At 47.7% G+C, this 24,086-nt stretch overlaps 1 protein-coding gene across 2 annotated transcripts in view; it reads right to left on the reverse strand.

Annotated features, from left to right (window-relative positions):
* Positions 1 to 17,527: 17,527 nt before the first annotated feature.
* ZCCHC24 (zinc finger CCHC-type containing 24) overlaps positions 17,528 to 24,086 on the reverse strand; it is a 61,805-nt gene continuing 55,246 nt past the window's right edge. For both annotated transcript variants that reach the window (XM_074339680.2, XM_019749495.3), the window contains one exon: positions 17,528 to 21,719. In XM_074339680.2, the coding sequence (XP_074195781.1) occupies positions 21,606 to 21,719 (114 nt within the window). In that variant the 3' untranslated portion in view covers positions 17,528 to 21,605. The remainder of the gene's footprint in view (positions 21,720 to 24,086) is intronic.

Here is a 24,086-nt window from a genome sequence, read left to right on the forward strand (position 1 = left end):
GGTCTCGCGTTTCGCTTGCAGAGCTTTTCCTTTTTAATGAGTGTGTGTGTGTGTGTGGTGTCCCTCCATCTAGTGGAGTCTGATGTATGGGGACAGAGCCAGTATGCAGGAATTCCCTAAAAACTTCCCTGAAAACGGGGCCATTTACTGCAGTTTTCTTCCCAGCAATCTGCACACGAGCCTGAGCCTGGTCTTGGTTCTGATAGGAAGCAGGAGGCTAAGCAAGATATTGACGTGTTGCTGGCACATGGTACCTAATACATGAATGAGGAGTGAGTCATACAGAGATGTACTCACACGTGACGCCCTGTAAACACCATGTGTTTAAATATCTGAAATAGTTTTCTCAAAACAACATGTGATAGCCTTTCAAAATGACTTCACTGAGGTATAATTTACGTACAATAAAATCCACACATTGTAAATGTACAGATCAATGACTTGGCAAATTCATACGCTGAGTCACCACCACCAAATCAAGTTAGAGAACATTTTCTTCTCTCCAGAAAGTTACCTCCCTGCCCCTTCCTAGGCAGCTACTGAATTCTACCACTATAGATTAATTCTGCCTGTTCTAGGACTTCTGACTGATAGAATCCTACAAGATTTACTTTTTGTGTGTGACTTCTTTAGTGTAGCGTGTGTGAGAGCCTGGAGAATGTCCTACCCTTCTGGGCTCTGTAGAATGCTGCGCCATGGAAAGGAATGTCTGTACATATTTCCCGGTCTGGTAAGGCTTAAACAATGCTTCTCCTAGAAATCTTGGGGTGCTGGTAAAGCATGGAGATTCCTGGGCCCCCCTCTGAGACATACTGAATACAGACTTCTGAGGGTGGGATCTAGGAATCTGAATTTTAAAATAAGAATTCTGCTAAAGTGTGAGAACTGAGTGTAGGCCAGAGTGGACAAGATTGAAAAGGGAATCGTGGCTCGCCACTTGAGTCATTATCTAGTTCTGGACACATTTTTTGCTGATGCTCTAGGGATCTGCGTGAGACCCTCCACTTACAAAAGATGCCTCACTTGAGGAGTCTGCTAACTCTCGGGTGGTGCGTGGGGGCAGCCCAAAATTTATGGGGGCTGGTGGGCAGCTATGCTCTTCCATAGTGCTGGGAAAGGCAGCTTCCCACTGCCTCAGCCTATGGAGGTGACTTCGAAGGAAGAGCTCCCATGTTAGTGGCCTCAGCTCTTTCTTTGCCATCCAGGAGGAGGGTCTGCTTGGGTGGGCCCACCCTGGAGAGCATTTCTCAGTGAGTGGCTGCTGGGGGCCATTCGTCAGATCCATGTCCAAGGTTCACTGGAACAGAGTAGTTAGAGAAAGTCTTGGCTCTATTCTGCCTTTCAGGACAGTCTCAGCCTTTAGAGGCTGTTGAGAATTATGATGGTGGTATTATTTTTATTTTTATTGTATCATATTGTAATGGTTAATTTTATGTGTCAGTTTGACTGGGCCATGGGAGCCCAGACATTTATTCAAATATTCTTCTGGGTGTGTCTATGAGGGTTTTTCTGGAGGACATTAACATCTGAATCAGTAAATTGAGTAAAAGCAGATTGCCCTCCCTAATTTAGGTGGGCTTCATCTAGTCAATTAAAGAGCTGACCGAACATAAAGGCTGAATAAAAGGGAACTCCTCTTGCCTGTCTGAGTTGGGACATCAGCCTTTTTCTGCCTTCAGACTCAAACTGAAACATCAGCTCTTCGTGGGTCTTGAGACTGGAAATTACACTATTGGTTTTCCTGGGTCTCCAGCTTGCTGACTGCAGATCTTGGACTTCTCAGCATGAGCAATTCCTTATAACACACACACACACACACACAGTGTGACAATTAAGTTTGAGAACTTATTGCAAGGATGTTGCTAACCTTTTTTGATATCAGAGGGATTATTCATTATGAATTTGTATCAACTGGACAAATAGTTAACCAAGTTTGCTATTTGGAAGTGTTGAAAAGGCTGCGTGAAAAAGTTAGACGACCTGAAATTTTCACCAACAATTCATGGCTCTTGCATCCTGACAATGTACCAGCTCACATGGCACTGTCTGTGAGGGAGTTTTTAGCCAGTAAACAAATAATTGTATTGGAACATCCTCCCTACTCACCTGATCTGGCCCCCAATGACTTCTTTCTTTACCGAAAGATAAAAAATATACATATTGAAAGGAAGACATTTTGATGACATTCAGGACATCAAGGGTAATATGACGACAGCTCTGATGGTCATTCCAGAAAAAGAGTTCCAAAATTGCTTTGAAGGGTGGACTAGGTGCTGGCGTCAGTGCATAGCTTCCCAAGGGGAGTACTTTGAAGGTGACCGTGGTGATATTCAGCAATGAGGTATGTAGCACTTTTTCTAGGATGAGTTCTCAAACTTTGTTGTCCAACCTCGTGTGTGTGGGTGTGTGTATACATACACACACATACACACACACACAAACACACCCTATTGGTTCTGTCTTTCTGAAAAACCGTGGCTAATACACATATCTTCATTTTTTTCTAGTTACAAAACCAAAATGCACTTACAAAAATTCAAATGTTACATAAATACGTAATATAGAAAATTAAAATTACCCATAACCCTATTTCATAGTCAGTTTAGGTTTCTGCATTTGCTTAGGATATAGAAAGCTGCAAAAGCCATCATTTCTACCCCAACAATAATAAAAAGCTGAATAAAGGATAAAAGCATAACATCTGAATTCATCAGAAAGGCAACCAGGTAAGGTGAGGTCCAAAGAGGGACAAAGTCCTGGAGATGGGACATCAATGGGACAGCGCTCTACCAGAGCATATGGCTACAGAGCACATGGGTGAGGTGAAATCAGGTGAACTTGAATGAATTCTTAAAGGCAAGGAGGGCTAGTGTGTCCATCTAAACCAGCTGGGGGGCCCCCACACATAGCGGGTTTATACTCACCTGTAAGATGTCTCACCCAGCCTCAGTTAGATGCTCAGGAGAAGGACGAGTCGGGCAGAGGACCCTAGAAGCCTGCCTTGGAAGAGACCTGCGGTGATCTTCAGCTCCCGGAGAAAGGCATGAATCCATGCTCACTTTCTCGGATTCTTCTCTCCTAATCTGCCAGGGGAAGGGCAATACCCTCCTCACCCCAAGAAAAAGTGAAAGCTCACTGGCTGGGGAAAGGGAGAAGAAAAAAATCCTGTAACCCTTGGGGACGGGCAAGAAACCATCCAGGGCTCAAGGTTCTATACTGCTACCAACTGGAAATCGGCTACTCCTGGGGAAAGGGGCAAACGTACACCGAAAACATGCTTAAGACTGAGGCTGGCCCAGGACCACAGAGAGCCCTCCTAGCCCCACCCCAAGCCTAGTCTACCTCTGGGGGAGAAGAAAAGGCGTGGAGGGAGCTGAGAGTGGAGTTCAAACACAGAAAAACCCTTCAGCATCCCAGCTCCACCGCAAGCACTAGGCAGCATTTGCCCACCACTGCAGGAATTTGCACCTATGGGCTCTGAAGGTAACAACAGTAACAACAAAACCAAAACCCAGCTCAACTGGCAAAACAAACTCAATTCCCCACAATAAAGAGCTGAAACAAGAAGCAGCTCTCCCATTTTCCAGTGTGCATACCATACCATGTCTCTTCTGTTGTACAATAGTGTTCAGCATTCAATGCAAAAATTAAAAGACACAAAAGAGAATGAGAAAAAAACATTGTTAGTAAGTAATCAACAGAATCGGCCTCAGATATAACTGCCAGACAAGGACATTGAAATAACTATGACTAACATATGCTAAAGGATCTAGTGGGAAAGGTGGACGACATGCATGAACAGACAGGGAATAATTTTAGCCGAGAAATTATAAGAGTCTAATGGCGATGCTACAAGAAAAAGATAAGATACCAAAAATGAAGAATTCCTTTGATGAGCTCAACAGTAAACTCAGCGTGGCTGAGGGATATGTCAGTGACTTATTTGCCAAAGGATTATAGATTCGACACCAAAGTACAGTCAACAAAGAAAAAAACAGATAAATAGGACTTTACCAAAGTAAATGTTTTAAATGTTTGTGCTTCAGAGAACACCATCAAAAAAGAGAAAACCCATACAGTAGGAGAAAGTCATTGCTGCTGGTGGGATGTAAAATGGGCCAACTTCTTTGAAAACCAGTCTGACAGTTCCTTAGATGATTAAACATAAAGTTATCACATGACCCAGCAATAACACTTGTAGGTACTGTTTCCCCGAAAATAAGACCTAGCTGGACCATCAGCTCTAATGCGTCTTTTGGAGCAAAAATTAATATAATACCTGGTATTATATAATATTATAGTATATGAGACCCAGTCTTATATTATAGTAAAATAAGACTGGTCTTATATTAATTTTTTTTTTTTTAAAGATTTTTTTTTTTTTAATTGGGGAAGGGCAACAGGACTTTATTGGGGAACAGTATGTACTTCCAGGACTTTTTTTCCAAGTCAAGTTGTTGTCCTTTCAATCTTAGTTGTGGAGGGTGCCGGTTCAGCTTCAAGTTGTTGTCCTTCCAGTCTTAGTTGTGGGGGGCGCAGCTCAGCTCCAGGTCCAGTTGCCATTGCTAGTTGCAGGGGGCGCAGCCCACCATCCCTTGCAGGAGTCGAACTGGCAACCTTGTGGTTGAGAGGATGCACTCCAACCAACTGAGCCATCGAGGAGCTCAGTGGCAGCTCAGCTCAAGGTGTCATGTTCAATCTTAGTTTCAGGGGGCGCTGCCCACCATCCCTTGTGGGACTCGAGGAATTGAACTGGCAACCTGTGGTTGAGAGCCCACTGGCCCATGTGGGAATCGAACTGGCAGCCTTTGGAGTTAGGAGCATGGAGCTCTAACCACCTGAGCCACCAGGCTGGCCCTCTTATATTAATTTTTGCTCCAAAAGACGCATTAAGAACTGATGGTCCAGCTAGGTCTTATTTTCGGGGAAACATGGTATGTACCGAAGAGAAATGAAAACACATCCACACAGAAGCCTGTATACCAGTGCTCATTGGAGCATTATTGATAATAGTCACAAGGTGGAAACAACCAAATTGGTCATCAGTGGGAAGATGAATCAACAAAATGTGGTATATCCATCCAGTGGAATATTATTTGGCTATGAAAAGGAATAAAGCACTGATACACACTACAACTTGGATGGACCTTGAAAACCTTATGCTAGATGAAAGAAGCAAGTCACAAAAGACTACATAGTATATGATTCCATTCACATGAAATGTCCAGAACAGGAAAATCTAGAGAGACAGAAAGTAGATTAGTGGTTGCCTAGGGTTGAAAGGGTTGAGGGAGGGAGAAAATATGAGGGTACCAGCTAAAGTGCATGCGGTTTCTTTAAGGGATAATGAAAATGTTCTGAAATCGACTGTTCTGATGGTTGCAGGTATCTGTGCACATACTAAAAGCCATTGAATTTTATACTTTAAACGGTGAGTCAGTTGTATGACATGTGAACTCTATTTCAATAAATCTGTTTAGAAATCTGCATGAGTAAAGTCTCGCAATTGGGGTGTGTGTAAGCTGTTTCCTTGGGGGTCCTCCTGTTCCTCTGGAAAGTGCTGAGATTTGACGTCGGTAGGGGAGTGGTTGTGGTGGGTCTTGGGCATCACGTTTGAAAGCATGTGTCCCTGGTAAAGGTATAGTGTTTATAAGCAAAGAAGCCTACTCTTCCTAGACACAGAAGGGTAAGCTACTTCTGGTAAGAGAGGAACAACGTGACTTGAGGATTCAAGCTGTTAGTTTCATTTGGATCCAACGAGATGTCACCATTATAAATTTCAGGATCCCATTCTTTCCCAACAATGCCCTTTCACCTGAAAAACTTAATGAGACTGTGAATTTAAATGATGATGTAATTCATCAACCTACACAATTAAATTATTGTTTGGTTTGAAGCACTATCCGCCCAGTGCCTACACATGAGACAATCTTTTAGAGTTGCAATGGAGGCTTTCTGACTCTCTGACCATAACCTGAGCTGAGAATTAAAGGACATAAGTATGTCATTTTCTTTTGGTAAACAATCTAGCATGCTCAGAATAATTCATTCCATGCCACAATCCTTCTGGCCATCATTACTGCCTGCAGCCACCTGGCTTCCCAAGACACATGCTTCTCTCGTCACTTAATCACAGGTGATAGCATGATAAACTGTGATGTCACTGCAAGCCATGCATTACCAGCACCCCATGTCCCATTGGCAGGTAGTTGAGCCCTGTCTTCAAGTCCAAGAGCACAGCCAAACAAACCTCTAAATCCTATCTCTGTGGGGTTATCTTCCTAGGACCATTCTCAGTATCAATTCTATATTGGGTAGGTCCAAACAGGATACAAACACAACACAGTAATTCTAACAGGGGAACTTTAACGTAAAACATTATTAACCATAACATGGGCTTACCTATGAAAGGGAAAAGGAAACTCTAAAGAATAAAGTGTCTCTCCAGTGCCCTCTGCTGATAAAGCTTAATATAATTCCAGGTGGCAATTATAGTCTCGCCAACAACAATGAAGGAAGAAGGATTTAGAGCTAAGAGACAATGGACTCATAAGTGGTATATTGAGCACTGCTTTCTTATCCAATCTAAAAAAATCTCTGCCCTTCAATTAAATGTTTAGACCATTTATATTAACTTAATTACCAATATAGTTAGATTTAAATTGACCATCTTGCTATTTATTTTCTCTTTATCCCATCTGCTCTTTGTTCCCTTCTTGCTTTCTTTTGGATTGAGTATTTTGTCCCAAATGATTCCATTTTGTCTTTACTATTGTTTTATTAGATTTAATTCTTTGTTTTATATTTTTAGTGGTTTCTATGGGGTTTACAATACGTACTTTAACTTATAACAAATTCCCTGCTAATAATATTATACCGCTCTACATGTAGTGTAATAATTGGTGTGTCAAATGGCAATTCTATATTTACCATTTTGAGGACTGCCAAACTGGTTTCCCAAAGTAGCTACAAATGTTTACATTCCCACCAGTAACATATGAGGGTTTCAATATCTCCACAACTTCACCACCACTCGTTATTATCTATCTTTTTAATTCTAGCCATCCCAGCAGGTGTGAAGTGGTATCTCATTGCAGTTTTGATTTGCATTCCCCCGGTGACTAATGGTGTTGAGCATCTTTTCATGTGCCCATTGGCCATTTGTATATCTCTTTAAAGAAATGTCTATTCAGATCCTCTCCCTACTTTTAAGTTGGGTTGTTTTTGTTGTTGAGTTGTAAGAGCTCTTCATATACTCTGGATACAAGTCCCTTATCAGATATATGATTTGCAAATATTTTTTCCCCTTGTGTGAGTTATCCTTTCACTTTCTTAATGGTGTCCTTTGAAGCATAAAAGTTTTAAATTTTGATGAAGGATTATTTATCTATTGTTTTCAAGATGACCACAGGCTTAAACGTCCCCACAGTCTGTTTCAAAAGACTAAAAAAATCAGTTCCTTTGTGGAGAGTTTTGGAGCTCTCTTCTTTTACGGACTGCTTTCCTTCCCGAGCAAAACCTCTGAGCCACTACTCTGGGAGCTGGGCAGTGTGATTGCCTCTGATACTTTTGGCTTGGTTCTCCTGACATGGAACCTGTGCCCTAAGAGTGAGCTGGAACAGGGGCAATTGGGGTCCCAATATTCTTGGCCTGCTCCAATGGGAAGAGCCTCTATCCTATGGGTGAAGGCTGAGTGTATGAAGGAGCCCCCAGTATCTCAGCCAGACTCATGCAGAATTTAGCATCTTCAACTTGAAGTTGGAAGAAATGAGACATTTTATGGTCATGGAAATACTTGACTGAGAGCTGAAGGGAGAGAAAGCCTTGTGTTGTTGGCCACCCTCCTCCTGGAGAGAAGATTCCACCAAACTGAGCTGGAAGTGGGGGAGAAGTAGCCATATGTCAAGTGCCACAGACTCTTGCAGTTCTTATTGAGTTAGTTTAATGGGTTTTCCTGAATAACTGTTTCTTCATTTGCTTTATGGCCTTAGGACAACTTCCAAACTCTTTAAATGGTTTGGTTTTTAAAAATAGTTTCCACCAACTTTGCTTAATTCACAAGGAAGTGGGTACATGGAACCCTACACACTGCCTCCTGCAAGTGGAACTCTACCCTTTAAGTTATTTGTGTCTTTATATTTAGTGTCTTGTAGACAGTATATGATTGGGTCTTGGTGTTTTTATTCTAATAATCTTTGCCTTTTCATTGGGATGTTTAGACCACTTACATTTAATGTAATTTTTAATATGGCTGTGTCTGTATTTACCATCTTGATACATGTTTTCTATCCATCCCGTAGTTCTTGTTTCCTTTTTCCTCCTCTTTTGCCTCCTTTTTGGATTGAGTTTTTGTTATTATTCAATTTTACCTTCTCTGTTGGATTATTAGCTATAATTCTTTGTTGTGTTGCTTTAGGTTTATAGTGCGAGGTGTGATCAAACAATACGATGAATGTTTAAATAAAAAAAAATTATAGTATACGTCTTAAACTTAACAGTTTGCCTTCCAGTGACATTGTAGTACTTGCAAATAGTATAAGGCCCTTACCACAATATCCTTTCATTTCTCCCTTTCATGACCTTTATGTTACTGCTGTCATACTGTTGACATGTTAAAAAACAATATATTGTGATTTTTAAACAGTCACTTATCTTTTAAATAAATTTAAACAATAAATTTCAAAATTATTCTGTGCTGACTCGCATTGTAACCATTTTCCAATGTCCTCATTCTTTTCTGTAGATGCAGATTTCTATCTGGTAACATTTTTTTTTCCTGACCAAAACACTTCCTTTATATTTCTTGTAATATGCGTCTGCTGGTGATGAATTATTTTGTCTTTGAATGTCTGAAAACTCTTACTTTGCCTTTGTTTTTGAACATATTTTTTGCTGAGTTAGAATTTTAGGTTGACAGTTTCTCCTTTCAATAATTTAATGCTGTTGCTTCATTGTCTTCTGACTTGAATATTTTTTTTCCTAATGAACAATGTGCTACCATTTTAATCTTTGTTTTCCTGTATGTAATGTATCCTTTCCCCCAATCTCCTTTTAAGATTTTCTCTTTATTTTTGGTTTTAAGAATGTGATTATGATGTGACACGATATGGTTTTATTTCTTGTGTTTGGGTTAAGATTCTAGGTTTATAGTTTTGATCAATTTGGGAAAATTTTCATCAATTATTTATTTGAATATTTTTCTCTGTATTTTACTCTCTTTCTTTTCCTTTGAAGATTCCTGGTATATATACTAAATTGAGAGTGGTTGTCCCACAGCTCATGTATGCCTTGTTCTTCTTTTTTTTTTAAGCTTTTTTATATCTGTGTAGTTCATTTTGGATAGTTTCTATAACTATGTTTTTAAATTCATCAATCTTTTCTTGTTTCAATTTACTGTTAATCCCATCCAGTGTATTTTTCATATTAGAAAAAAGTTTTCCACCACTAGAAGTTTGATTTAAGTTTGCTGAAAAAAATAGTTTCCATGTTTCTTTTTAACATGTGCATGCTTCCCTCTACTTTCTTGAACATATGGAATACAGTTATAATAACTCTCTAAAATTATCATCTGTGTCATATTCATATCTGTGCCTGCTTTTAAAAAATTTCCTCCTTATTATGGATCATATATTTCTTTTTCTCTATATACGTCACTTTGATTGGACACCAGAGAGAGTATCTTTCCTATTCCTACAAATATTCTTAAGCTTTGTCAGGAATGCAGATAAGTTATTTGCAAACAGTTTTAGTCTATTGAGGCTTTTGAGCTTTGTTAGAAGAGACTGGAGCACCCTGTAGTCAAGGAGTAATTTTGTCCCTCCCCTGAGGTAAGATCGTTCTAGGTACTCTGCCTATTTATTTATTTATTTATTTATTTATTTATTTATTTATTTAAGATTTTTATTGGGGAAGGGGAAGAGGACTTTATTGGGGAGCAGTGTGTACTTCCAGGACTTTTTTCCAAGTCAAGTTGTTGTCCTTTCAATCTTAGTTGTGGAGGGCGCAGCTCAGCTCCAGGTCCAGTTGCCATTGCTAGTTGCAGGGGGCGCAGCCCACCATCCCTTGCGGGACTCGAGGAGTTGAACCAGCAGCCTTGTGTTTGAGAGCCCACTGGCCCATGTGGGAATCGAACCGGCAGCCTTCAGAGTTAGGAGCATGGAGTGCCAACCACCTGAGCCACCGGCAGACCCTCCCATTTATTTTGAGGTTTTGCAATCTGGCTGGTGGGAACTATGACTGGCCCCTGTAAGCTCTGGAGATTTAGTTCTGTTGTTCCTTTTTTTGGGGTTCTTTCGCCAGCTTTCGGAAATTTCCTCACACACATGTGCTCATCAGCTTCCAGCTGAAGAGTTGTGGGAACTGTGTACACATGTCCAGAGCCCTCTCTCTAGCTCCTCCTCTTCTCTAGGCCATTCTCTATTCTTGGTTCAGCTCTTCTCTTTCCAGTGCTCTGATTTGAAAATTCTACCCAACATTTGCCTCCCTAAATTCCCAACACTGTCTCCACAACAAAGGGAGTGTGCTGAGCTCTGTGTGGCTTCCCCTTCCCTGCACAGTGACCTGGAAACTCTGTCCGGGCAGTACGCCCTGCAACTGTAGGGCTCACCTTATTCACTTTCCTTTTCTCAGGAATCCCTGCTCTGTGTTGCCTTGTCCAATGTCTGAAAACCACCGTATGATATATTTCGGCTGTTGATTCTCTTGTTTAAAGTGGAGACAGTGTATCCAATCTCTTTTCTCCATCTTGGCCAAAAGCAGAAATCGTCTTCTGTATAGTTTGAATTGTTTATAAGGAGAATACATTCTCTTATTTCTTGGGTAACATACAATGTCAGCATGGGGTGACAGATATAGACAGCCACACTCCCCTCCAACAGAAAGCAGCCAGACCAGGGGCGCTTAGGGAGCACAGAAGAGGAAGGTGGGTCCAACCTCTGCCCTCCCCTCAGAGTCAGCCTCACCCAGGAGGGGTGGCCAGTCCTCTTAGGTCTAAGCAGACAACATCCCAGACTGGTCCTCTCCACAAGTGTCAAAGTGCTCACTGGCCCCAGGGCTCAGGGAGGTTTTTGGGTTCACAGGCCCCCTCCCTGTACCAGCCCAAAAATTGTATGGATAACCCCAGGACAGGTTGTAAGCTCTGCCCACCCAATGCAAAATCACAGATCAGAGGAATAGTTGGAGTAAGGGATTCTAGAGGGAGCCCAATGCCCTAGTGTGTGAATGGGGAAACTGAGGCCTGGAGGGGCACAAGGATGTGATCACAGCTGTGGCCTGAGACCTGTCAAGTCAGACCCTGGCTTTCCTGACTCCAGATCTTCCTACTGCACCAAACAGAAAGGTGATTAAGAAAAAAAAAGGACTGACTTTTAAAAACAATAATGCTTCAATAGGGAATTGATAAATACATTACCCAACAAAGGAATGCAATCAGGTGTTAGACATATGAGGATGATCTCTGCTAACAGAGAGCGGATGAAGAATGCAGGTTACAGAACTGCAAGGCGAGTGTAATCCTGTTAACGTGTGTGTGTACATACACACATATATTTATACAAGCAAAACGACTATGGAAGGATATGGCTGAACTCTGGACAGCAGTGATCTCTGGGAGAAGTTGGGCTTCTGGGAATCTTCACATCCTACTTCCTATTTTTCTGTGTTGTTTCCACTTCACATTGTACATACATTATTTACATAATCAAGGGGGGTTTCCAGATATTACTTGACAGTTTTACCCAAAATAGGTGCATGAGACCTGTGCTAGGGAAATCAAAACTCACCTGGGATTTGGGAGAAAAAAATGTCTTTTTTGCCCCCTATACGGGTTTGCCACCAGCAGGCAGTCGCAGCTCTTAACTTCAGCCACCAGGGGGCAGCAGGCGATCAGCCTATCCCTACAAGAGGAAAACGGGATTTCTGAGCTGGCAAGGTTTGGGGTGGGGGGGCAACCCCGCCACACTGTTTGAAGAACTCTCCATTGTGGGGCGTAGCTAGGGTCAGGTTCCCAGGAAGAGGCCCAGTTTCATGCTAGGTGAGGTCCCTTGACTCAGGACAACAGGGAAACTAAGGCAGAAGCCAGTCAGAACTGAACTAACAGGGTGTGGGTGGCTGGGGAAAGGAGAATGGCCTATAGGCCAAGGACCAGACAGATCCAAGTTCCTTGGTTGGGGGTGGCATGGGCTTCTCATCTCCTTCCACCTAATCAGGGTGAAGATTTCAAAACACATAGCTCAAGGGCCTGACAGGTAAGAAGCAGAGGCAGAGGGGGACTTATGGGGGGCCCATTTCAGAGGTAGCACAGGTCCAGGTGACTGTCACCACCCCTGTGATCAGCACAGTAGCTAACAGCTCTTGAGCACATCCCAGGTGCCAAGCGCTTTGCCTCGGCCTCTCGTTTCGTCGTGACAATGACCTTCAGATAGACAAGCAGGCATCATTGTTCCCGTTTTACACGAGAGGGAACTGAGGCTCAGAGAGGGGAGACTGTCTTAGAATGACAGCTGGTAAGTAGTGAAGTTGCAGTTCAGTATACAGTCCATCTGACCCTTGCCAGGAGGAGGGTAGGGAGGCAGAGATGGAGGTGGAGGCAGTGCCATGGTCCCCGACATATGAGGCAGGACTTGGACCCCAAATTGCCCCATAGGCTGCAGGAGGTGGGTGTGGAGGGATATTGAGAAGGTCGTAGAGGAGAATGCTGCTCAGCTCCGTGTGGAGTGCTTAGGGTGAGGAGAAAGACCCCCTTCACTTCCTGGACCAAGATGGAGGATGTGGGAGGGTGACTGGCCTGAGTCCAGGGCTTCAGAAGGTTGTGGGCCAGGCAGGGGGGCAAGGATGAGTGGGCATCCAGGATGGAAGGCATTGGTGCCTGACCTGGCTCACACAAGAGGCAACTGGGAAAGGGGCCTCTCTGGGAAGTTTTCACAGATGGAGGTGGAAGGAGTATTGGGGGCTGTGGAGGGGGGCAGCAATAACCACCATGGGAACTGTACTAGTTGGTTAATGGCTCTGAGCTACTGCAGAAGGCTGGCAGGCTGGGCTGGGCAGGTATGAGGGGTCCAAAGCAGAGTGGAGGGGCTGAGGGCAGGTCAGCAGGGCTCCCTAGTGGTCTGGAGGGTGGTGCAGCTGCAGGAGGCAGGGATTAGGTCCTGCACCTGACTTCCCCTGGAGGTGAGGGGTTGGAAGTGGCTCTGGGAGGGGGCCCAGCCAAGGAGGGACTCTTCTCTTACTAGTTATGTGGTCTTGGACGAGTCACTCCACCTGTTTGAACCTCAGTTTCCCATCTGTAAAATGGTACTCATCCTAGCCCACACCTCACAGGATTGTTGCCAGGATCAAAAAGGATGACACATGTAAATCACGTAGCACAATGGCTGGCACATAGAGGGCTCGATGGATGTTCAGCTGGATCTTGTTTATTTGCTTATTCCACATGTGACCCGACCGCGTGCCAGGACACCGCAGCACTAGAGATGCAAAGATAAAGGTTGCACAGCCCCCTAGCGGACTGTGTGTGGAGTGCTGCACGTGAGGTAGGTGTACGTGAGGACATATCTGGGGAGCCCCCAACTTTGCCTGGTGTACCTCCTTGGCCTGTCTCCTGCCAGGGAGTAGAACACATACAGAAGCAGAGATACAGCTAGTCCCCGGGTCCCGTCTCCCACTTCAGCTATTGTCATCGTTTTGCCGGTATCATTTTGCCAGTCTCGTTTTGACAACCTCCCATCGCCTATTCTGGATTATTTGGAAACAAAGTGCAGGCACAATCTCACTTCTCCCATAGATACACTACTGTTTAATAGATGAAAATGTTTTCACATGACCCCAGGGCTCTCATCACACCTGAGGGAAAAAACAGGGGTGCTCTCCACTGTCTGAGACAGTGAGGACAGACTCTGCCTGCTTGTTGAGCCGAGGGGTGGGGCTTGGCTTCTTTCACCACCGGAGGGCTCCAGGGCCCCAGCTCATGGTGAGACTCATGGCCTGCAGGGAAGGATGGGGACAAATTTACATGAAATCCATCAGCCTCTGGACCAGAGATTCCTCCTCCCTAACAGTGACCCTTGGTTAAGAGAGGTTAGGGAGAGGGGCTGCCGTGGGGTGCAGGCTTGTGGGTACTGCACTGTTGTAGCTGGAGAGGGCACCCCAGGGTTCCCGACCCCAAAGGACTCCCAACAAATGTTTGTGGGTATGTGTATATGTTTGAGTGTCTACGTTTGTGAGTGTGTGTGTTTGTGTGTGGTGGGGGCGGGGTGAGCACAGGGCCTGTAACATCTCTGAATAAATGGGGAGCGGGTGTTTAGAGGGGCCTTTGTCCTGAGGACAGGTTGTTCCTGGCCTGACTCCAGAGGCAGCGAGCCCTCCCCCAGCCCGATGCCCCGTTGTCTCAGCTCCTCCTGTCCCTTCTCCCCCTCAGACACCATGGGGAAGGCCAGCCCAGGCAGCCCTGGTTGGGGAAGCAGCTGGAGAGTGGTGTTTGATGCTCTACCCTGGTTCCAAGGCTGTGGGGAGGGAGCTGGGGTCAGGGCATGTGGGGACAGAACAGGGCTTGGCTCCCAAGCTCCTTGTGGGGCCCAGCCCTGACGCAGAGCACTAGGCTGGCCCCGACGAAACGCCGTAGCATTCTGCTGAAGGTCTGACCAGGCTCCTGAAAATCCACTTGGAGCCTTGTCAGGATCAGAAACAGCACAGAGTTTGGAGGCTGGAGGGTGTAGCAGAGGACCCCGTTTATCACTTTTGGGCATCAGGGCCCTCTCGGGCCTCAATTTCTCCACCTGCCATATTGGTCTATTGTTCCCTGTCTTGGCTGCTGCCAGGACTGCTACAAGGACACAGAAGAGTCTTGAGCCTGTGCCTGGGACCCAGCACAGAAGCCCACTTGTCACCTGCGCCCAGCCTTGGGGTATGAGGAACTGCAGCAGGGTAGGTGAGAAGGGGCACGGTCACCATGGAGAATCTGCTGGTGGCCACTGAAGCTGGCAGGTGCGTCCTCCTTGCCCCCAGCTTACAGATAAGGACGCGAGGCTCCCCATCACACATTCCGAGAAGTGGGTGGTGCTAGGAGTCTTGTCTGGGTCACAGGAGGGGCCCTGGGCTCCAGGGGTTCTGCTGTTGAGATGGGAGAAGAGAGGTGGTTGAGCCCTCTCTCCCTCCAGGTCTGGGGCACTGGCCTGGTCCCCCTTCCCTGTGTCTGGTGCAGGCACTGAGGGGGCTCCTTACCAAGGCCTTGTGGTTTGGAGCTACCTGTCCCTTGAGACCACCTCAGCCCATGGGGCCTTCACTCCTTGCCTCACCTTTGCAACTCTGAGTGCAGGTGCTGTCTAGGGCTCAGGCCTAGATCTGCCGCTGAAATACTGCACTGGAAGTGAGAACTTGGGGTTCAAATCCCGGCTCTGCCACCTGCCCGCTGGATGACCTCAGGAGAGCCCTTCCTCATTGGGGGCCTCAACTTCAGCCCGGACAGAAATATAGGGGTTGGGGTCGGTGTCAGTTTAGAAGGGAAGCAGGGGTGGGCCCAGAGCCGGGCCGTTCTCTCTGAGTCTCCTGACACCCCTTTCTGCAACGGACTCTGCTCTCTCTCGGCCCTCAGCAGCTGGCAGACTCTGAACGTGGACATTAAGTCCAACCGGAAATCCTTCCTGTCCAGGGGAATTACTGGTTTCCACAGTCCTGGGAGATGTCGAAATGCAGGCTGTATTGCCTTGGGTTTGTTTTCCTTCCACGGAAAACAAAACAAAACAAAACAAAACAAAACAAGCACACAGGCAGATACACTGACACATGAGGGCAGATAACAGAGCATGAACCTGGGCCTCAGCCCCAGGACACAGTGGGTGCTCAGTGAACGCCTGCTGGGGGAGCAAATGAACTTAGCGCTGGAGGCTGCCCCCACCCCCTTCCCGTGAGATCTCTGGCAAAACGGTTCTGACTAAGCCACAAACAGGGGGAGCAAGAGATCCACACCCCCTGGGTCCCCAGGATGCCAAGCTGTGAGATGTTTACTGGGCCATCTTATCTGCACAGCATCCCTGTGGAAGCTGGGGCTCAGAGAGGTGTGGAACTGCTCAACCGACACAGTCAGGGGAGCAGGACTTCAGGGACAGGGCACTCTGACACAGACCCAGGCTCTGTGTCCTCAGACCTGTCCCCTGGGCTGCTGGTGGAGAGTCTGCACTCACGGGTGACTATTCTCTTCTCCTCCCACTGTGTTTGGGGCTGGGTCTCCTCCCCACACACACACATATGCTCACCTGCTTGGCCCGCTGACACCCACTTAAGTTCAGGCTGACTCTGGCCCTGAGGGCAGGCACTGGAGGTAAATGGTGCCTTTATACCAATAAGCAGGAAAGGGCTTGGTGACTTCCAGGATTCCCTGTGCACCCCGAATAAGACAAGGGGTCCTGCTTCTGGAGCTGAGGGTCTCTGTTACTGCCTGTCCCTCCCCCTCCCCCATCCATGGTCCCTGATCCTAAAGACACATTTTGTTTTCTCTGCTCCGTCTTAGAAGCTGTAGTTTGGAGCTAGCCCACAGACATACGGTTTGACCTGTATACTATTTAAACATTTAGTAAACTACTTGCCAACATTCAAAAATTGGAAAATCTCACATAACCTGGATTTCCATTCCTCCACCCCTCATCCCATCCCAGGTGGTAGTCTCAGCAGCAATTGGCTGGAGCAGCAGTTGACTGGCGCCAGGATGGGATGCCCCTCCCATGGGGCTGGAGTCCCGCCCCTGCCCCCCACACTGTCCTCCTCACTGATGTCACCATTGCCCCAGTGGGACCATTGCAAAGCCCGGTGCTTCTCAACCTTGCCCATGGACTGACCTGGGCTAAGCACCTGAGGACACACCCAGGCTGAGATCTCAAGCGTCTCTGGGGTGAGACCAGGCTCCCTGGGTGATTCTGGTGAGCAGCAAGGATGAGAAGGACCAGATTGCTGATCCTGGGCCCCACGGCTCCCTATGGCTTCCTATCTGTGGCCCTCAGCAAGAGCCCCGCCTTAGGACAGCCCAGTCTCACCCTGGCCTTGCTCAGAAGAGGGACCCTCTGATCTCTCTCCTGGAGACTTCCCAGAGGCCTCGGATACTTCACTTTGCTCACTGTTTGATGCTCAGCGTCTGAGGCCCAAACCCCTGCCTTAGCAAGAGGGCCAAGTGCAAGCAGGGGCGGCAAGGCTGCTGGCTCCCGGCTCCGAGGAAGATTCACTCCTATATATGGTCACCCGGGAGTCCCATCGCTGAGCTAACGTGTGACCTAATGTGCTGACAATCTCGCCCAGTCTGGGGCCCAACTTGGGGAAGGCCCTAGGCCTGGACAAAGTGTCCACTTGGGGCAGAGGGGCTGGGAGAAGGCACATGAATGGCATGGAGGCAGGGCAAGGACTCGATGACACAGGCACCGGAGAGTAGGAGGGTGGCCCCAAGACCCTCCCTTCCTCCCTCCCTCTCCGTTGGGCCCCATGCATCTGTGAGAGCATCTAGCGCCCCACTGATGCTCTGCGTAAACAAGGAAACCACAAGCCTCTCTTGCTTTTAAAGTCCTTTTAATACAGCATGAAAAGGCTATATTTCTATAGGCAAGCCGTATACAGATTCCCCAGGAATAAGGCACACAACGGAATGCCATCCCGAGGGCAGCCCTTCGGAGAGGTCAGGAGACTTCTCATGCACCCTCCGAGGTGGGCCCACGGGTTCTGTTTGTCTTTTTAGCTGGACACACATGTATTAACAGGTATAGACACGAAAAGGGTCACCCCACGGGAGTGGAGGATGTCAAACAGTGAGGTTGGCAGCAGAGAGCAAGGAGCCTGCTGCCACCAGCCCCCAGGGGACAGCTCGGCCATCTCCCTGAAGGCTGGAACACCTCCCACACTTTGGGGTTAGTTGTTGCACTGGGCTACAATGTAGTGATGTTGGGTTAAATATTCGCTTAGTGTAGATTCAAGTCTATTAGATGTTGGAGGACAGGTGAAGGCTCTGGTTGACAAAGCCAAGTTCAAAGAGCTTGGGGCCCTGGAGGCATGGCTCAGATGGCAAAGATCAAGAGGGGCATGGAGAAGTCCTGCTGCTTCTCTTCCCTCCCTGGGCCCTGCTGATGGGGACCCTCCACCAGGCCAAGGAGGCCAGCCCTGGAGCTGGCTGACCATGGAGGGCCTAGTTAGTCACATGCCCCTTCTTCCCTCGGCCCACTCCCTGCCCCCCTACAAAATTAGTAACTATAATAACAAGATAATAATAAGAAGGTGCGAGAAAATGGGTTACAATGCTGTGTTTGTTATTCTCAGCTGAAGAGGCTCAAAGGGGTCACCATTCCCTTTTTCACTATGTATCTAGTAATAGCTTCCCTTTAAAAAGGCAATACTTTCCAAAATACACATATGTATAAATATAGGACAGAAACATATTAATAAGTCTAAGCACTTGAATAATATGCTGGCTACTTAATACTGATATTTTCATCCAAGGAAACAACACAGAATAACAACAATATGGCTTAAAGAACTGCAAAGGTTTTTTTTCCTCATCAGAATTATGTACCAACTTCATATAATATTCTATGTAGACAATATTTCCTTCTTAATGTAGTTCAGTTGCATACTTTTTACAGACCAAAGTATAGTAAAAAAAAAATCAAACCAAAAAAAAAAAAAAATTAACTCCAAAAGAGAAAAGTTCTCACCATAAATATTTTCTTGCAGCTCAACAGAAGGTTTGCAAAATACTTCCAGAAATCTTCATTTGATATTCTATTGTCCTCCTGAAGGCTCTGAAATTTTGAAAATGCCTCTTTTTTGTTTGTTTTTTCAATCTCAAAAATCAAACAATTATATTTTTCTTTTCTTTTTCTTTTTCTTAAAAAAAGGCCCTCAAATATATACAGACAAAAATCATTGTGAAGATTTTTTGGGAGAAGGTAACAAATTCAGTGTCGTGAGAATTGGTAACCACGCAGAAATTTTAACACCTATGATTTTTTTTTTCAAAATACACAAATAGCATTTTTCTTTAAAAAAAAAAAAAAAAAAAAGGAATCCTGTGTCAAGTATAACTCAAAATAAATACAACTTCACAAGTAGAACTATTGAATACTTCATATGGGGTAAACACTGATATCTCCCAGCTAGATCACTAGACCTACTAACTGCAAGCGATTGTCCCTTTTGAACGTACTAAAACCACACACTTTCTTGTCCCCTGGGCTCCCAAGCCCTCTGAGCACTTAATTCTCACAGCACCCGGCCTGCACAGTAGTGGCTTTTGCTGACCACAGAGAGCTCCCAAATTCAGCCAGAACTATGCAGAGGGGCTGCCTCCGACAGAGGGCCCAGCCCCCACGGTGGCCAGATGGCAGGGGCAATGGCTGCCAGCTGGATAAGCCCATTGAAAAGGTCACTTTGGGATGACAGCCCATCCCCTGTTGGCCCGTGGAAGGCCCTGGCCTCTGGCAGTCTGGAGTCCAAGTTCTTTTTAGGGTGTGGGTTTCCCCCACCATTGCAGCATAGTTGGCAGGCCCCAGGCATTCTGGAGCCAACATCCCCCTGTGGGGCCAGGTCCCTGGACGGGTTGGGGCCTGGTCCTGGCAGCGGAGAGCACACTGCCCACCACTGTGAACATTATCATCAGCAGTGCACTAGAAGGACTGACAGCTTCTCCTTGGGGACAGAGAGCCTTGGGCCAGGGCGACTCCAGCTCCTCTTGACACCCTGGAGAAGGCAGGGAACAGCTGGGCAGGGACTCCTCAGTGGCATTTCCAATGGGTGGGGAGGGTGTTCACAGTCACTTGCCAGGCATTGCCCCTGTGGGCAGGACGGAGGCAGCTTTCAGGCTCAGGTTGGAGCAAATACCCTCTTTTTAAGTGTCAGATGGCATAGCCCCCCCAAAATCTATCTGCAGCCCCTGGCTGCAAATACACTCACTCCATCTCCTCAACTCGCACCCTGGACCCCTGGTTAACACTTTACTGTAACTCCTCAGTTGTACAAATCATTTTCATTTGAAAACAAAAGGCGACTAGGCACCAGTTGGGTGCCCTTGAGCCGTGGTAAACACTGAATTTCAGGCCCATTTCGTGGTCTGATTTTTTTTTTTTTTCCACAGAGGCATAATGTTGGGGCAAAATCAAGTGACCCAGTCCTGACAATTGGTTCTCTCCCTGTCCCTGGGAGAAAGGAAGGATGATATGACAATAAAAATAGGACTTCTCACTGGGGAGCAGGGACAGGAGCGTGATCCCTCCTGCATGCCAGGGCAGTGTCTCCCTGACCAACGTGATGAGCCAAGAGGCCTCCCTGCTCTCTCGGGAGGTAGGAAATCATTGTCCCAGGTTTACAGACGAGAGGTTCTGCAGCTTGCTGCTGGGTTGCCCCATGTGAGGTGGAGGGGGATTCTTCTCCTTCATTTTTGCAGGGGTGGGGGGGGGACAACAGGCAGAGCTGGGTCTGCAGGGCGTGACAGGGGAGGACTGCCATCCCTCAGCTTGATGTCTTAAGTGACCGACTGATGGGTGGTGTAAAGTACGGGACCTGGTGAAATTCTTCACATGCAGCCCTCTGCTCCAGGAGATGGCATGCAGCTAGGCTGAATTCCAGCACATCAGAACTAAAATGGGCCTCTCTGCTCTCTAGTGTCACTCTCTCACTCAACTAGTGGGGAAACTGAGGCCCAGAGGTGCGAAGTTCTTCCCAAGTTCCATAGTGCATCAGCGGCAGGGCGAGCATTTGAGTCTAGGTCTCAGACAGCCACACCTGTGTCCTTCCTGCCAGAGTGGCTTCCACACTCAGTCCTCCAACCTCGATTGAGGCTGGACACCCAGTGTGGGTGGGAGGTGAAGGAGAAGGGAAGGGAATGGGGCTGACAAAATCCAAGCAAGTGGGGAAAGTGTGTGGTGGGGGCGGGGGGAGGCGAAGCCTGATGTGCCCTAGCTCACACCTTGGGACACTGTCCAACATTCATTGCTTCTCCATCCCTGACCTCAGGTCTATGGGTGGGGGGTGCAGCACCCAGGTGCAATGCCAGTGATGTCAGAGGCAGGCAGGTTTGGGGCTCAAAGTGGGCAGGGGGCAGAGATGCCCACTCGCCAGCAGCTGCTAGAACAGGTGTCAGCTCACCATGATTGCTGACTTAAAAAGGACAAAAATAGGGCTTTCTGAGAGTGGCTTTGCACACGGGGCAAACGGAAGATTAGGGTAGGAGAAGGTGGCCTGGCTAGTCTTGGGGAGACGGTCCCCTGCAGGCTTTGGGATTCACAGTAAATTTAGTGCACTTGTGGCCAATACAAGGCTGCTCACCTGGAAGGGTGTCTCAGAGGAGGAGAGCCTGCAGGGGACCCCAAGGGCTGTGTGGAATCCTGTGCATCGATCTCTGCTCAGCCCCGTCCCTCCACACAGACCCCAGGCCCACCTGTAGAGAGTCCCAGACACCTGGCCTTCTGTGGGGCAGCTACGTCAGTAACACCATTTCAACACATGAGACAAGAACCAAAACCCCCCCCATGCCCACACCCGCAGGCCCACACGCGGAGACACGCAGCAACACGGAGGAACACAGGGGAGGGGGCGTCTTCTCTGGCTGGCAGGAGGGTGGTGGGCGGGGCGGTGGGGTCCGGTCATTGCACTCGGCGGCAGTAGTAACCCAGCACTTTGCACTTCTCACACAGGTGCTGGGGGTGCTCCTTGCTCTGGTCGGACACGTCCAGGCCATCGGGCTTCTCCAGGGGTCTCTGCAGAGAGGAAGGAGGACGAGGGCCCAGTGGGGGAGGGGAAGGGGCAGCGAGAAAGACAGAAACACAGAGTGAAGGAGGAAGAGAGAGGCAGAGAGAGACAGGCAGGAGGAGTGAGACGGATACACAGGGAGGGCCCGGAGAGAGTGCGTTGCAGTCACAGAGGTTGTTTTACGAGGCACCAGGGACCTTCCTGCCTCTCGCTGTCCCCGGAGGCACAAGCTGAGGTTTTAGACTAGGGCCAGGGCTGTCGGACAGGGTCCTGTACCCACAGGCCAGACCTGGATGCCACTGCTCTCCCCAGTACTCTCTGAGCAGCCACCACCTGAAGCTCACAAAAGCCCGGTGCACAGATATTACCCAGACAAGGAGACCAAGGCCCAGGACAAGCCTACACCTTCTGACACCCAGCACCCAGTGCTTCTTCCATGGCTATTGTCACCCCCACGCCTGCTATGTGGCCTCATGATTCAAGGAGAATTTACCCTGGACATGGTCACAGCGCTTCAGGCTTGGGGGAAGCAAGCTGTCAGTTACATGAGGGGTCGGCACACAGTGTTCTGATTCCCCCTCATCCCAGGGCCAGGCTACAGGAGTGGAACCTCACTGTTTCTTAACAGTGAAACTGAGGCCCAGAGCAGGAAGGAGACTTGCCAGACCCATGATGCTGCTCACTCACTGTGCGACCTCAGAGAGCCTCAGTTTCCACATCTGTAAAGTGGGCCATCATCACACCTTGTTTGCAGGGCATTGGTAGGATTTGGATGTCTAGATATTTGTAAACTGAGCAATGTTGGGCACATACGAGCACATTTCTGTTACAATGGGAGCTTTCCTGCTCCCTTTTTCCCCCCTCCCTTCCTGGCTCTCAAAAGCCAGCAAAAACTTGTCTCCCTGGAAAATTTATGGATGCTATTAGGCACACTTCTTTGGCACAGCCCCAGCACAGGATCCTGCCTGCAGAAGGGTCCCCTGCACGGACTGGGGGTGGGGGACTCAGAGGAAGCTGGTCAGGGCCAGCTGGCAGACACATGCTGAGGAGAGGGGGCAAGAGCTGCACGCTGGTGTGGGGTAGGGAGCCTTGGTGCCAGTGACCATGACCCAGGATGATCCTGGAAGAAGGCTGAAGGTGAGCACTGCCCACCCCTGGCTAGACTGCAAGGTGCTCAAAAGTAGCATCCTGACATTTCTGCCCCATGACAGGGTGCCTGAACCCAAGGTGACACTCAGAGAACTTTGGGGGTGTAGGAGATGAGCGCAGGGCCTGTAGGAGGCAGGGTTTTGAGCCAGGGGTCATGAAGCCCATCCCTGTGCTTCCAGGCACAAAGGCACAAAGGGATGGACTAGACGAAGGACAGGAGCCTTGGCCTTGCCTCAGGGGGCTTGCAGATGGCCCCTGTTCCTGGCCAGGGCACAGGAGACAGTCAACTTGGCTCCACGTCAGACCTGGGCTGGAACACCACCTCTGCTACCTATGAACTAAGTAACCTTGGGTAAGCCACCTGACCTTTGACCCTCCATTTCCCCATCTGTAAAAGGGTATATTGATAACACTTTTCTCATGAGATTGCTGTTCCAACTCAATGAAGATCAGGAATAGAAAAAGCATAGCATACAGAAACTGTTAATTACTATTATTATTATTAGTATTATTATTATTAATGGAAGGGGGACACCAACTGTAGAGGGAGACTAAAGGTTGAAGCCAGGATCCCAAGCTGGAAGGCCTCGGAAGGTCACATGCTCTGCTCCCCCAGACATCTGCATGGACACCTACAACCTCCGTGGGCAGGGCCTGCAAGCCCCCAGGGCGGGGGGGCTCCCTGCAGTTCAGCTGAGCTTGCTGGCTCAGCTCGTTGTCTGGGCTGTAAGAAGGGCTTCCCCATCTCGAGCTAACATCTGGATCCCTGTACCCTCATCCCAGTGAGTCCTGCCACACAGGGGCCACAGAGACTCTCAGCTCAGCACCCACAGGTCTGATGTACGTAGTTCTGAAGTCTGCCCTCCTCTGACCAAACCCAGACTGGTTTCCATTCCTCTCCCCAACTCTTCATGCTGGTCGGGGACCCTGAGTTGGTCTTCCAGATGGGACCAGAGAGGCCAGAGTAAGCAGCCCTGACACCCGCTTGCTCCTCATGGTTTACACTTTGCAAAGTGCTGCCACATAAATCACACCACCTAATCTCACACCCTTCGTGTGTGTGTGTGTGTGTGTGTGTGTGTGTGTGTGTGTGTGTGTGTGTGCATAATATTCCTGAGGCTCCAAGACATTAAGGGTCTTGCCTAGGGGACTGCAGCTTCATCTGAGGGCTGGTAGGCAAGACCTTTCTCTTCTAGAACCTCAACTTGCCCTTCTGTAACCCGGGT

Source organism: Rhinolophus sinicus, chromosome 15 (assembly GCF_057876585.1).
Source record: "Rhinolophus sinicus isolate RSI-liver-muscle chromosome 15, RSI-T2T, whole genome shotgun sequence".
In the NCBI taxonomy this organism is placed as follows: Eukaryota; Metazoa; Chordata; class Mammalia; order Chiroptera; family Rhinolophidae; genus Rhinolophus; species Rhinolophus sinicus.